Source organism: Pelophylax lessonae (genome assembly GCF_965119305.1).
Source record: "Pelophylax lessonae genome assembly, chromosome: 5".
NCBI classification, from domain to species: domain Eukaryota; kingdom Metazoa; phylum Chordata; class Amphibia; order Anura; family Ranidae; genus Pelophylax; species Pelophylax lessonae.
In genome coordinates this window covers 531,364,645-531,378,379 of record NC_138772.1, presented here as the reverse complement: position 1 = coordinate 531,378,379, position 13,735 = coordinate 531,364,645, and the positions used below count along the sequence as shown (strand labels likewise).

The following is a 13,735-nucleotide window of genomic DNA, read 5'->3' as shown; positions in this document are numbered from 1 at the left end:
TATAATAAAGATGATGATATACTGTATGTCTTGACTTGTGTTGATACTGGCTTGATATAGGAAAATTCTATGGATGGAAGGGATGGAAAACTAAGATGGTAAATGTCTTCTTACCTCAGATGGAGAGCCTCCTGTTGCTTCTCTACTTTTGTTCTCTTCGAATATCTCCTCTAGACTTTTTACTTTCTATTAAGTAGCAAAAGGAATAACGTCAAGTTAGCATGCATTATTGGAAAATGGAGTCCATAAAGAAAACTTCTGGCTGCTATAGACTTTAAGGCCCCTATCACCCTGGTATGCTTTTACTGCGCTAGAAAGGATCTTTCCAGCGCAACAAAAGCCCATCAAAGTTCCCCTTTAAATACAATGTGACCATTTACATCGCTGTGCTGCGTTTGCACTGCGGTCTGAAAAGTCCTGCATGCTGCATCTTTGGTGCGCTTTTCAAAAGCACATCAAAAACACACCTTCCATTGTAAGTCAATAGAAACGCATCCAAAATGCACCCAGGGTGAGGTCTATTGTGTGCTTTTGGGGTACATGTGACGACTAAAAAAAAAAAAATGATGGTTGTTAGGGAGCGGCACCTGCTGGCATCCTTAACAACCAGCAGATAGCTACACATACAATACCCCACATCCCTTGGACCTCTTTGGTGCACCCCCCCAGCTCCTCTCTGCTTAGTCTCTTCATGTGGAGGAGTCAGTTCAGCCACCCCCTTCTTCCCTCACATTCACAGAGCTGCTGAAGCAGTTCATGGCTGTCTCTGTCACCCAGACTTTCTACAGTGTCCGCTGATAGCGATGTCTCCTGCACAAGAGACTGAGCAGAGAGGAACTGGAGTGACCACCACGGAGGTACAGAGGAGGGCATTGTATGTGTAGTTATCGCTAGTTGTTAAAGCGGAACTTCAGCTTTATACCGCCCCCCCCCTCTTCAATTTTGGTACTTTTTTTTTTGGGGGGGGGGGGGAGCAGGTACCTGGTTTTGACAGGTATATACCCCAATTTCTGGTTGGGTTGCCATGCCAGAACCACCTGAAGCTCTCCTCCCCCCCTTCCTGCCCCAACCTTGTGGGATGCCTCGCAGATCCCAGAAGCCTGCGGGACCATTCACAAAGAGCAACGAGATTTGCACATGCGCTGTTGTAAGTTGTATGTGAAGCCACAAGGAGTCACAGCTGGCTGCCAACAGTAAACATGCTGGTGCAGGGGACCCGAAGACCGGCAAATAACTGGTTTGGATGAGGATGGTGCTAGATCCCTGGATAGGTGAGTGCTCTTTTATTAAAAGTCAGCAGCTACAATATGTGTAGCTGCTGACTTTAAAATTTTTTCAAACATGGCGAAGAACTACTTTAAGGATGCTAACGGGCACTGGCTACTTAACAACCAGTGAATAGCACAACCGGCATCCACTGGTGTCCTTAGCAACCAGTGAATAGCACAGCCGGCATCCTCTGGTGTCCTTAGCAACCATTGAATAGCACAGCCGGCATCCTCTGGCATCCTTAACAACCAGTGAATAGCACAGCTGGCATCTGCAGGCATCCTTAACAACCAGTGAATAGCACAGCTGGCACCCGTTGGCGTCCTTAACAGCCAGTGCATAGAACAGCTGGCATCGGCTGGCATCCTTAACAGCCAGTGAATAGCACAGCAGGCATCCGCTGGCATCCTTAACAACGTGTGAATAGCACAGCTGGAATCCTCTTGCATCCTTAACAACCAGTGAATAGCACAGCCGGCATCCTCTGGCATCTTTGAAGTGTTACTAAACCCACAACAGTAAAATCTGTCTGTAGATGCAGAATAGCATGCTTGCTATACTCACTGTGTAACTTAAGTGATTAATCCTCTGGATTGTGTAAAAAGGCTGTTTGATCCTAGAAACATAGAAACATAGAATGTGTCGGCAGATAAGAACCATTTGGCCCATCTAGTCTGCCCAATATATCTGAATCCTATGAATAGTCCTTGGCCCTATCTTATATGAAGGATAGCCTTATGCCTATCCCATGCATGCTTAAACTCCTTCACTGTATTTGCAGCTACCACTTCTGCAGGAAGGTTATTCCATGCATCCACTACTCTCTCAGTAAAGTAATACTTCCTCATATTACTTTTAAACCTTTGCCCCTCTAGTTTAAAACGGTGTCCTCTTGTGGTAGTATTTCTTCCTGTATGCACAGATCCTCCCCCTCCTGCATGTTCACTCTGGACAAGTCCAGATAAGCACAGTAAGTGTAGTTCAGCTGCACATGCTCAGTTTGGTCTCTATTGCTCAGAGAACACTTCCTGGTTTTAGCTGAGCTATTCAGGTCACATGGTATTAACATCACACATGTGGGCTTGTATACAGATCCTAAATGACAGCCCAGTCCCTCCCTCCTCCTCCATGCTCAGTAACTGAAAAACAACACAGTGGGTGGGATGTCACATCTTGATTGATGGAGGATTTTTTTTTTCTTGGGAGGGTACATGTGATCAGCACAGGGCCAATCAGCACTGTCCAGACATGTTCAGACAGAGAATTAACGGTCTTGAAGCCTGATAGGACAATCATGGGAGAAATAAAAACTCCTTCTATAAACTACCAGCACTCACTGATACAGGTCAGAAGATTGCTCTAATTGCTAAATACAGCTGATGAGAGCAGGTATTTATCAGTTTATATTTACTAAAATAATTGAATTTCCATGTTCTGTGTACTATAAGAGACCAGATATAGTGAATGCTGGGTTTGGTAACACTTTAGCAACCAGTGAATAGCACAGCCGGCATTCGCTGGCGTCCTTAACAACCAGTGAATAGCACAGCAAGCATCCGCTGGCGTCCTTAACAACCAGTGAATAGCACAGCCGGCATCCGCTGGCGTCCTTAACAACCAGTGAATAGCACAGCCAGCAACCGCTGGCGTCCTTAACAACCAGTGAATAGCACAGCCGGCATCCTTTGGCGTCCTTAACAACCAGTGAATAGCACAGCCAGCATCCGCTGGCGTCCTTAACAACCAGTGAATCGCACAGCCAGCATCCGTTGGCGTCCTTAACAACCAGTGAATAGCACAGCCAGCATCCGTTGGCGTCCTTAACAACCAGTGAATAGCTGGTTCCTAAGGAGCTGGCTTCTGCATATGCACTGTGCTAAATTTTAATACAACACATTTAAAAAGTGCTAAGCATTTTTTAAACAGCATAGCCCTTTTTAGGAACACTGCAGTGTAAAAGGGCCCTTAAGGCTTTGTAGCCTTTGTTTCTGAATAAAGCCCCTAAACATACAGCTAATGGTGGGAACACGTGTAAGAAAATGTTTTCCTCATGGAGCCGTACCATTTACAAGCGTAAAAGCAAAGTTCAAAGCAATGATTCAAACCTCGTTGATTTTTTCATCTTAAGTGTTTTAAGACCCATGTTTTCCCACCAACTGTGTACCATCAGCAGCATGAAAAAAACATGAAATGTATTGCAGAGAATGGGCTGTCATTTTTGAGTGACCTTTATAAAGCGTTTAAAGAAGTTTTACCTCTGGTAAGTTCTTGAAAATTTCTTCCATTTGCTTCTCCTCTGCCATTTTTTGCTTTTTTTGAGTTATAACCCTGAATCATTGAATAAAAACATTATATATGCATACATTTCATATTTATAAACAGCACCATACATTTTAAGATGTTGCATGCACAAATTGAGATAATTTCTAAAGCCTCGTACACACACGCGTCGAAAATCGTCAGGGAATTTTCATCCGACGACCGATCCGCCGATTTTCGGCTTGTTAGTATGATGCTTCCGACAACCGACTCCGACTTTTCGGCCGAAAAAAATCTGGTGTGCAGGATATAAAATTTTTGTCCGCCGTCAAAACACGTCCGATTTTCGTGCAGTCAGTACAGATTTCGACAGGGAAAAATCTAATGAGCAAGTCTGGGCATGCTCAGAGATGAAATAACACAAAGAAAGCAATCCAACACATGACATCACTTCTGAAGTAGAATTTTGTCGGGCGAGAAAATTCGTGTGCAGTCTAGGCACATTCCAACCAACAAAACACCACTCTGGACAAAAGACGGACGATCGGTCGGCTGATAATCGTTGCGTGTGTATGGGGCTTTAGTCTAAAGGAAAAAATCTAAAGAAAATTGGATAGTGTGTGTTCAGCTTAAGCTAGCGTCTATTTTGTATAGCTTCCACATTATATGTTTTTACATCCATGAGTGTTGAAGAAGAGGAATCATCTTTTATAAGCTTTAGCTAAAAAGTGTCACAATATTTTTCTCTTTAACAGCTTCCACTCTTCTGGGAAGGCTATCAACAAGGTTTAGGAGTGTGCCTATGGGAATGTTTGATTATTCCTCCAGAAGCGCATTTGTGAGGTCACACACTAATGGTGGATGAGAAGGCCTGGCTCACAGTCTCTGCCCTAATTCATCCCAAAGGTGTTCTATCGGGTTGAGGTCAGGACTCTGTGCAGGTCAGTCAAGTTCCTCCACCCCAAACTCCCTCATCCGTCTTTATGGCCATTGCTTTGTGCACTGCTGCGCAGTCATGTTTGAACAAGAAGGGGTCATCTCCAAACTGTTCCCATAAAGTTGGGAACATGAAGATGTCCAAAATGTCTTGGTATGCTGACACCTTAATGCCTCGTACACACGCGTCGATAGTTGGCCGTGAATTTTCGACCAACGTCCGATCGGCCGATTTTCGGCTTATTAGTATGATGCTTCCGACAACCGACTCCGACTTTTCGGCCAAAAAAAATCTGGTGTGCAGGCTATAAAATTTTTGTTGGCCGCCAACACAACGGCCGATTTTCCCGTCAGTCAGTACAGATTTCGGCAGACAAAAATCTGATGAGCAAGACTGGGCATGCTCAGAGAAGAAAAAACACACGGAAAGTAAACCAGCACATGACATCACCTCTGAAGTAGATTTTTGTTGGCCGAGAAAATTCGTGTGCAGTCTAGGCACATTCCAACCAACAAAACACCACTCTGGACAAAAGTCGGACGATCGGTCGGCCGATAATCGTTTCGTGTGTACGAGGCACAAAAGTTCCCTTTACTGGAACTAAGAGGCCAGGCCCAACCTCTGAAAAACAATCCCACACCATAATTCCCCCTCCACCAAATGATTTAAACAAGTGCACAAAGCAAGGTCCATAAAGACATGAATGGGGTAGAGCAACAGCCCAACATCATGGGGTCCAACATCACTGCCTGACCTCCCGAATGCACCTCTGGAAGAATGGTCAAACATTCCCATAGACTCCTAAACCTTGTGGACAGCCTTCCCAGAGGAGTTGAAGCTGTTATATCTTCAGATGGTGGGCCAACTCAATATTGAACCCTATGGCAGGCATCCCAATACTTTTGACAATATAACATTTACTGTATATACAGTGGCTAGGTGGATAACACTTCCACCTAGCAGCACTAAGGTTGTCAGTTCAAATCCCAACTACAGCACTACCTGCATGGAGTTTGCATGTTCTTGCTGTGCCCTTGTGGGTTTCCTCCCACAGTGCAAAGACATGCTGATGCACATTAGAGGTATAAGAGGTGATACATTCAGTGATGGCATATACCCTCTTGGTTATTTCTAAAGCAAATATCTTATTTTTGTCTACATTGTTACCTATGCACTGACATACTGTACATTTTTTACAAGGAAAAAAGCCATTTAGAGCCCATTCACACTAGCGCGGCACGACTCTGTACTACTTCGGGGGCAACTTGTGAAGTCCCGTGGTATAATGAATGTCTATGCAGGTCGCTCCAAGGTCGCCCCAAAGTAGTACAGGACCCTTTTTCTTGTGTCGATCCTATTAGAATGGGTCCTGTAGCAGTCAATGGACCGCGAGGGAGCGCGACTTGTCAGGCTGACAAGTCGCCTGACAAGTCGCGGTAGTGTGAATGGGGGCTTAGGCCACCAATAAGGCTGCTCAATTATATTATTTTCCTTAGGCTCTGAACCTCTTTTGAAAATAATAGAGGCGCTATCCAGCAATATCAGTCCCAACACATTGTCGCTTTTAACCACTTAAGCCCCGGAGGATTTGGCTGCTCAATGACCAGGCCCTATTTTGCGATTTGGCACTGCGTAACTTTAACGGAAAATTGCGCGGTCGTGCGACGCTGTACCCAAATGAAATTGTCGTCCTTTTTTTCCCACAAACAGAGCTTTCTTTTGATGGTATTTGATCACCTCTGCGATTGTTATTTTTTGCGCTATAAACAAAAAAAGAGCGACATTTTTGAAAAAATAACAATATTTTTCAAATTTTTTTACATGAAATTCTCAAAAAAAATGTAAAAATCATCAAAATTTTTTAACATTTTAGGCCAATTTGTTTTCTGCTACATATTTTTGGTAAAAACAATCACAATAGGTGTATATTTATTGGTTTGCGCAAATGTTATTGCGTTTACTAACTACGGGAAAGATTTATGTCATTTTTATTGTTTTTTTTTTTAACTAGTAATGGCAACGATCTGCGATTTTATTTGCGGGACTGCAACATTGTGGCGGACAGATCGGACCCCTGACTGACATTTTTGACACTTTTGGGGGTACCAGTGACAATACTACAGTAATCAGTTCTAAAAATATGCACTGTTACTGTAAAAATTACACTGGCAGGGAAGGGGTTCACTTTATTGGTGATCAAGGGGTTAAGTGTGTCCCTAGGGGCATGATTCTAACTGTTAGGGGGCATGGCTAGTGAAGTAATCACAGAGACATACGATCCTACATAGCAGGATCACATAGCCTCTGTCATTACTTCAGGGAGAATGACAGACGGCTGTGTTTACATCAGCCGTCTGTCTTTCTCCCTCTCCTGAGGGAGATTGCGAGTGACCAGCGGCCATTGGAGCCGCTGGTCACACGCGCTGGCCAGGCAGGCAACAAGCGGGGGGCGGCAGCACGCCGGCGGCGGTGTGCGCTCGACCCCTACAGGCTCTTTGGCAAACGACATAGTACTACGTCACTTTGCCTATAAGCGGCTGCGTGCCACAGTAAATATACAGGAGGCAGTTGGCAAGTGGTTAAAGAGGCTGTAAACCCACTGTTATACCTTGTACCTATAGGTAAGCCTATAATAAGGCTTAGCTATAGGTACTGTAAATATCTCCTAAAGATGTAACGTTTAGGAGATATTTACTTTTCATGCAGCCTGTGCCGTTCCCTCAGAGCCATGTGCCGTGAACGGCGGCTCCCGCGCGCATGTGCGGGAGTGATGTCATCGTGCCTCCGGCCAATCAGGTGGCCAGAGGATGCGACCCAGGAAGCAGGGAGGCCGAACATGTCAGCCGTGTCACTGCTGAGCGGGCGGCACTGCGGGGGCTTCGTTCTAAGGTAAGTATTTCATAATGATCTAGGATGCGATGCATACACGCTCATTATGCCTTTGTCTTAATGATAAATTTGGATAGAGTATGGGGAAGTAGATAATCTCAGTCAGTTTTTGTTCCCATCTGTGTCCCATTGGGGAGATTTAATTCCACTTCCTGTCCCATAACCACAGCAGGAAATGAGAGGAAATCCTTCCAAAGTGAGGGAATCCCTGGTTGTCACCAGAACTAGTGTCCCTATTGGAAGATATTCTCTCTATTCCTGTTCTGGTGACAAACCAAAATTGGGGATTTTCTTTCACTCAGTGATAATGATCACCAGGAATGATAGAAAAAGTTAAGCCGTTCCTTCAGAGCCCCGTGTCGTGAGCGGCGGCTCCTGCACGCATGCGCAGGAGTGACATCATTGCGGTTCTGGTCAATCAGATGGTTAGATGATGTAAACCTGGAAGGAAGATGGCTGAACATGTTGGCTATGTCACTGGTGAGGGGGCGGCACTGCGAGGGCTTCGTTCTGAGGTAAGTATTTCATAATGTGCTAGTATACGATGCATACTAGCTCATTATGCCTTTGTCTTTCAGGTTTTTTTTTTCTGAGGTTTACAACCACTTTAACCACTCCTGGACTGGAAGGATTTGCCCCCTTAATGACCAGGCCATATTGTGCGATTCGGCACTGCGTTACTTTAACGGACAATTGCACGGTTGTGCGACGCTGTACCCACATAAAATTTATGTAATTTTTTTCCCACAAATAGAGCTTTCTTTGGTGGTATTTGATCACCTGTGCGATTTTTATTTTTTTGCGCTATAAACAAAGCGACAATTCTGAAAAAAACAAAACAATATTTTTCACATTCTGCTTTATAACATTCCCAAAAAAAAATTAAAAATCAAAATGTTTTAACATTTTAGGCAAATTTTGTTTTCTGCTATATATTTTTGGTAAAAAAAAAATGCGTCTACTAACTACAGGAAATATTTATGTCATTTTTTGTGTTTTTTTTACTAGTATTGACGGCGATCTGCGATTTTGTGCGGGACTGCGACATTGTGGCGGACAGATCGGACCCCTGACTGACATTTTTGACACTTTTGGGGGGGACCAGTGACATTACTACAGTAATCAGTGCTAAAAATATGCACTGTTACTGTTATAATGACACTGGCAGGGAAGGGGTTAACACAGTAAGTGATCAAGGGGTTAAATGTGTACCTAGGGGCGTGTTTCTAACTGTATGGTGGTGGGGCTCATGGAATGATCAGAGACCTGTGATCCTATATAGAAGGATCACAGGAGCTCTATGATCATTCCAGAGAGAAGAATGGTCAGCTGTGTTTACAACAGCCGACGGTTCTTCTCTCTCAGCGGGGAACGATCGCGGGGGTCGGGCGGCAATCGGAGCTGCCATTCCCCGCTGCCGAATGGTGGCGAATGGTGGCGGGAGCGCCACTAGCCTCTGGCAGGTGGCAATCGGAGCTGCCTGCCCCGTGCATCGGAGTCCCCGCTGCCAAATGGTGGCGGGAGCGCGCTGCCGGCGGCGCGCACTTGCCCCCTAGCTGCAGGCGCACGGCCAATGTATACCTATGTCGGTTGGCACACGAGGGCCACCCTGCCGCAATATAACTGCGGCGGGCGGTCTGGAAGCGGTTAAGTGGTTAAAATGTGTGATGCGTGTTCTCAGCGCGTTTCCAAAAGGCCTAGCAAAAGCACGTTTTTTCTCTGTGTTTGGAAATGCACAGACATGACTGGAGCCTCAATTGTAAACAGGCCTAAAAAGCACTGTTTTTATTGATATCAGGACACTCCTGTGACACCAAAGTGTAACATAGCTACACTCGGTAACAAGTGTCACTGGAGTGTCCTGATATCAATAAAATCTCACTTACACGACGCATGTCGCCCATTCACCACAAATTTCATTCACTTCCCTTCTCAGTCAGAAGAAGAAGCTTTGTACGCGGTGAAGGGAGTATAAAGGAACGATTCAGTCAGGCCCCTTTCACACATGCTGTCCGTTTGTCCGTTTTTCGTCCATCTGTTGACAGTTAGAAAATAAATGCATCTCTGTGGAAAAACAGATGTAAATGGGTGACCATTCATCTACATCAGTTTACATCCGTCATCATCCGTTTTTTTTAAACTGATCTAAGCTTACTTTTTCTTCCGTTAAAAAAACGGATCGGACAAAAAAAAAACGATGTAAACTGATAAATGGTCAGTTTTTCATCCGTTTTTGCATTGGTAGTGGGTGTAAAATAAACTGATGAGCATTGATGAAAAACTGATGAATACTTCATCCATTTTGGTGTGACTGAAGTGATGAAACGAACGGTCCGCATGTGTGAAAGGGGCCTAAAAGGCGCGGTTACCTCCTCCGCCGCCTGACACCGCTCTTATTGGGATGGCCTGTAGATTAATGACTCCGCCCAGCAGCAGTTGAATGCCTCCACAGACGTCCTATACAAGACTAATGCTGGCCATACATGTATAGATTTTCATTCGGAAATTTTCGTTTTAACCACTTAAGCCCTGGAAGATTTTACCCCCTTCCTGACCAGGGCCTATTTTGCGATTCAGCACTGCGTGAATTTAACAGACAATTGCGCGGACGTGCGACGCTGTACCTAAACAATTTTGACGTCCTTTTTTTCCCCACAAACAGAGCTTTCTTTTGGTGGTATTTGATCACCTGTGGGATTTTTTGATCATGCACTATAAACAAAAAAATAGCGACAATTTTGCAAAAATAACAATATTTTTCATATTTTTTTATATGAAATTCCCCCCCCCCCCCAAAAAAAAAAAATGTAAAAATCTAAATTTTTTAACATTTTTGGGCAATTTGTTTTCTGCTACATATGTTTGGTAAAAAAAAAAATCACAATAAGCGTATTTTGATTGGTTTGCGCAAAAGTTATTGCGTTTACTAACTAAGGGAAAGATTTTTGTCATTTTTGTTGTTTTTTTTTTAACGAGTAATGGCAGCGATCTGCTATTTTTTTTTGCGGTACTGTGACATTGGGGCAGACAGATCGGACCCTTGACTGACATTTTTGACACTTTTGGGGGTACCAGTGACATTACTACAGTATGCTATACATATGCACTGTTACTGTAAAAATGACACTGGCAGGGAAGGGGTTAACTTTATTGGAGAGGGAGGGGTTAAGTGTGTTCCTAGGGGCGTGATTCTAACTGTGATTGGATGTGGCTACTGGTGTAAGAACAGAGATCAACGGTCCTACATAGTAGAACTGTATGATCTCCATTTTTACACAGGGGAGAATGACAGGCGGCTTTGTTTGCATTAGCCGCCTGCCTTTCTCCCTTCACGGCGGACGATCGAGAGTGACCGGCGGACATCGGACACGAGCCGGGGTGGGAGCGCGCCTCAGCGGGACCGCGCTTGCCCGCTATTGGCTCACAAGCTAGTGACAGGCTAGTGACGTACCCCTACGTCACTTTGCCTGGCCGGGGCTGACTGCTGCAGTAAATAGTCGTGCGGCGGTCGGCAACCGGTTAAGAAAATTTATTTGATTTTCTAATCGTTAGTGGGGTCAAATCAATGATTGTTTTCGACTGCAGGTGACAGGAAAATTCGAAAGGAACAGGAAGGGAAACTTTTCTTGGTCAACAAATTTTCGCACAGTGTATGTGGTTATCGCTCAGAAATTGCGTTCATTTTAATAATTTTACCCCCTTAATGACCAGGCTATTTTTTGCGATACAGCACTGCCTTAATTTAACTGACAATTGCGCGGTCATGCGACGCTGTACCCAAATAAAATTGATGTCCTTTTTTCCCCCACAAACAGAGCTTTCTTTTGGTGGTATTTGATCACCTGTGTGATTTTTATAAATGAAAAAAGAGTGACAATTCTGAAAAAAAATATATATATATTTTTTTACTTTCTGCAACTAACATTCCCAATAAAAAAATTAAAAAAATCGAATTATATCATCATTTTAGGCCAATTTGTATTCTGCTGCATATTTTTGGAGGTATTTGATCACTTCTGCGTTTTTTATTTTTTGTGAAAAAGAGCGACAATTCTGAAAAAAAAAAATATATATATTTTTTAATTTCTGCTATATAACATTCCCAATAAAGAAAAAAAAAAATCTAATTTTTTCATAATTTTAGGCCGATTTGTATTCTGCCACATATTTTTGGTCAAAAAAATCCCAATAAGTGTATATTGATTGGTTTGTGCCAAAGTTATTGCTACATACTAGGGGAAAGGTTTATGTAATTTTTTTTTTTACTAGTAATGCCAGTAATCAGCGATTTTTAACGGGACTGTGTCATTGAGGGTGGACAGATCGGACCCCTGACATTTTTTACACTTTTGGGGGGACCAGTGACATTACTACAGTAATTAGTGCTAAACATATGCACTGTTACTGTACTAATGACACTGGCAGGGAAGGGGTTAACACCAGGGGGGATCAAAGGGTTAAATGTGTCCCTAGGAGAGTGCTTTCTAACTGTGTGGGGCATGGGCTTGCTGAATGACCACAGGGACCTGTGTTCCTAAATAAGAGGATCCCTGTGTTCATTACTGACAGAACAGCGGTCTGCCGTGTTTACAACAGCAGACCGCCATTCTGTCTCCACGGGGAGCAATCGCGGGTGCTTGGCGGGCGCTGTTTAGCTCCCCCTGTTGCCAATCGGTGCATGCACGCGGTCCCGTGAAGCAACATACATATACGTTGTTTCGCGGGACAGAGCTGACCTGCGGCTGGTTGGCAAGAGGTTAAAATTAAATGTTAAAAGCGAAAGTCGATTTTCGAGCGATATTTGTCCTGTCATCGAATGTTCAAAGAATTTTCGTACGAAAGTTGTATGAACATTCTCATCCAAAAATCTATAGGTGTATGGCCAGCATTAACCACTTACATCAGCTGCAATAAGTGGCTGTACCAGGGTGGTGCCTGCAGCTAGAGGCATCATCCTGGTACCATTTTTGAGAGCCGGCGGTCAGCAGGAGCCGCTCGATCGTTACCCCAGCGAGCGGGAGGGGACACTACCCCCTCCCGCAGCCTTCTGCGGCTCTGCCCAGGTCTCCCGTCCCACCAGGAGACCCAAGCAACCAGCCAGCGCATCCGCCGGCTTGTTGGAGTCCCGATCAAAGCCGGATGCGGCTTTGATCGGGTCTCCGATGACGTAACCCGGCGTCCATGACGTCACGTCCGGGTTACTCGGCTGCTAAAGGCGCCAAATTTAAAAAGTAACTGAATTCAAAAATGCAGTTTTCAGCATTTTGAATACATTGAAGTGTAGTGGAGGGGTTTGGGGTCTTTTAGACCCCCGATCCCTCCATAAAGAGTACCTGTCACTGCCTATTACTGTCACAAGGGATGTTTACATTGCTTGTGACAGCAATAAAAGTGATCAGATTTTTTTTTTTTAAAAAAAACCTGTGCTAAAATTAAAAGAATAAATAAAATAAATAGGAAAACAATTTTTTTAACCACCCCTGTCGCCGTTAGCTCGCGCACAAAAGAAAACATATACGGAAGTCACGCCCGCAAATGAAATCGCAGTTCAAACCACACATGTGAGGTATCGACGCGATCGCCAGAGTGAGAGCAATAATTAAAAAAAAGAGCTACACTCTAACTCTAAACCGGTAACCGCTAAAAAAATTTAAACCGTCGCCTATGGAGATTTTTATTGACCGTAGTTTGTCGCCTTTTCGCGGGTGTGCGCAATTTTAAACTATAACATGTTCGGTATCTATTTACTCGGCGTGACATCATCTTTCACAATATACAAAAAAAAGTGTGCTAACTTTACTGGTTAGTCTTTTTTAAATGCAGTGAAATTAAATTTTTCCAAAAAAATGGCGTTTGAAAGACTGCTGCGCAAATACCGCGTGACAAAAAATATTGCAATGACCGCCATTTTATTCTCCAGAGTCTTTGCTAACAAAATATATATAATGTTTGGGGGTTCTAAGTAATTTTCTAGCAAAAAATACTGATTTTAACTTGTAAACAACAAGTGTCAAAAATGGGCCTGGTCCCTAAGTGGTTAAGACTCGTACGCACCATAAGAAAATTGGGCGAATATTTTCGTTCAAAGAATTTTTGTATGATTTTCGTGTAATGTGTACAAAACTTTATACGGATGATTCAGAATTTTCATACGCAAATTCTCGAAGGGACAAACTCCAAAATGTTTCTCGTACGGGGAAAAAAACAAATGAGTTTCGTTTAATGTGTACCGTTTTCGTACGATTTTTGTACAAGAAAAATCAGAAAAGAAAGACTGCGCATGATCAGAAACTATAAACAACAAAAAAATGCCTTTGTCGTACGAGAATTTCCGATTTGCTGTGAAACAACGAGGAAAATCGGACGATCGTTCGCCCGATT

The 13,735-nt window shown here is 43.7% G+C and overlaps 1 protein-coding gene across 1 annotated transcript in view; it reads right to left on the bottom strand.

The window, feature by feature from the left end:
* The window catches only part of LOC309556579 (uncharacterized protein), a gene marked incomplete at its 3' end in the record, with an annotated part of 52,391 nt that extends 48,812 nt beyond the window's left edge, over window positions 1–3,579 (bottom strand). Inside the window, exons 1-2 of the mRNA XM_082259021.1 lie at window positions 3,525–3,579; window positions 115–186 (exon numbers count right to left, since the gene is read on the bottom strand). Of these exons, the coding sequence (XP_082115147.1) occupies window positions 115–186; window positions 3,525–3,572 (120 nt within the window). The 5' untranslated portion in view covers window positions 3,573–3,579. The remainder of the gene's footprint in view (window positions 1–114; window positions 187–3,524) is intronic.
* Between the last annotated feature and the right edge of the window lie 10,156 nt (window positions 3,580–13,735).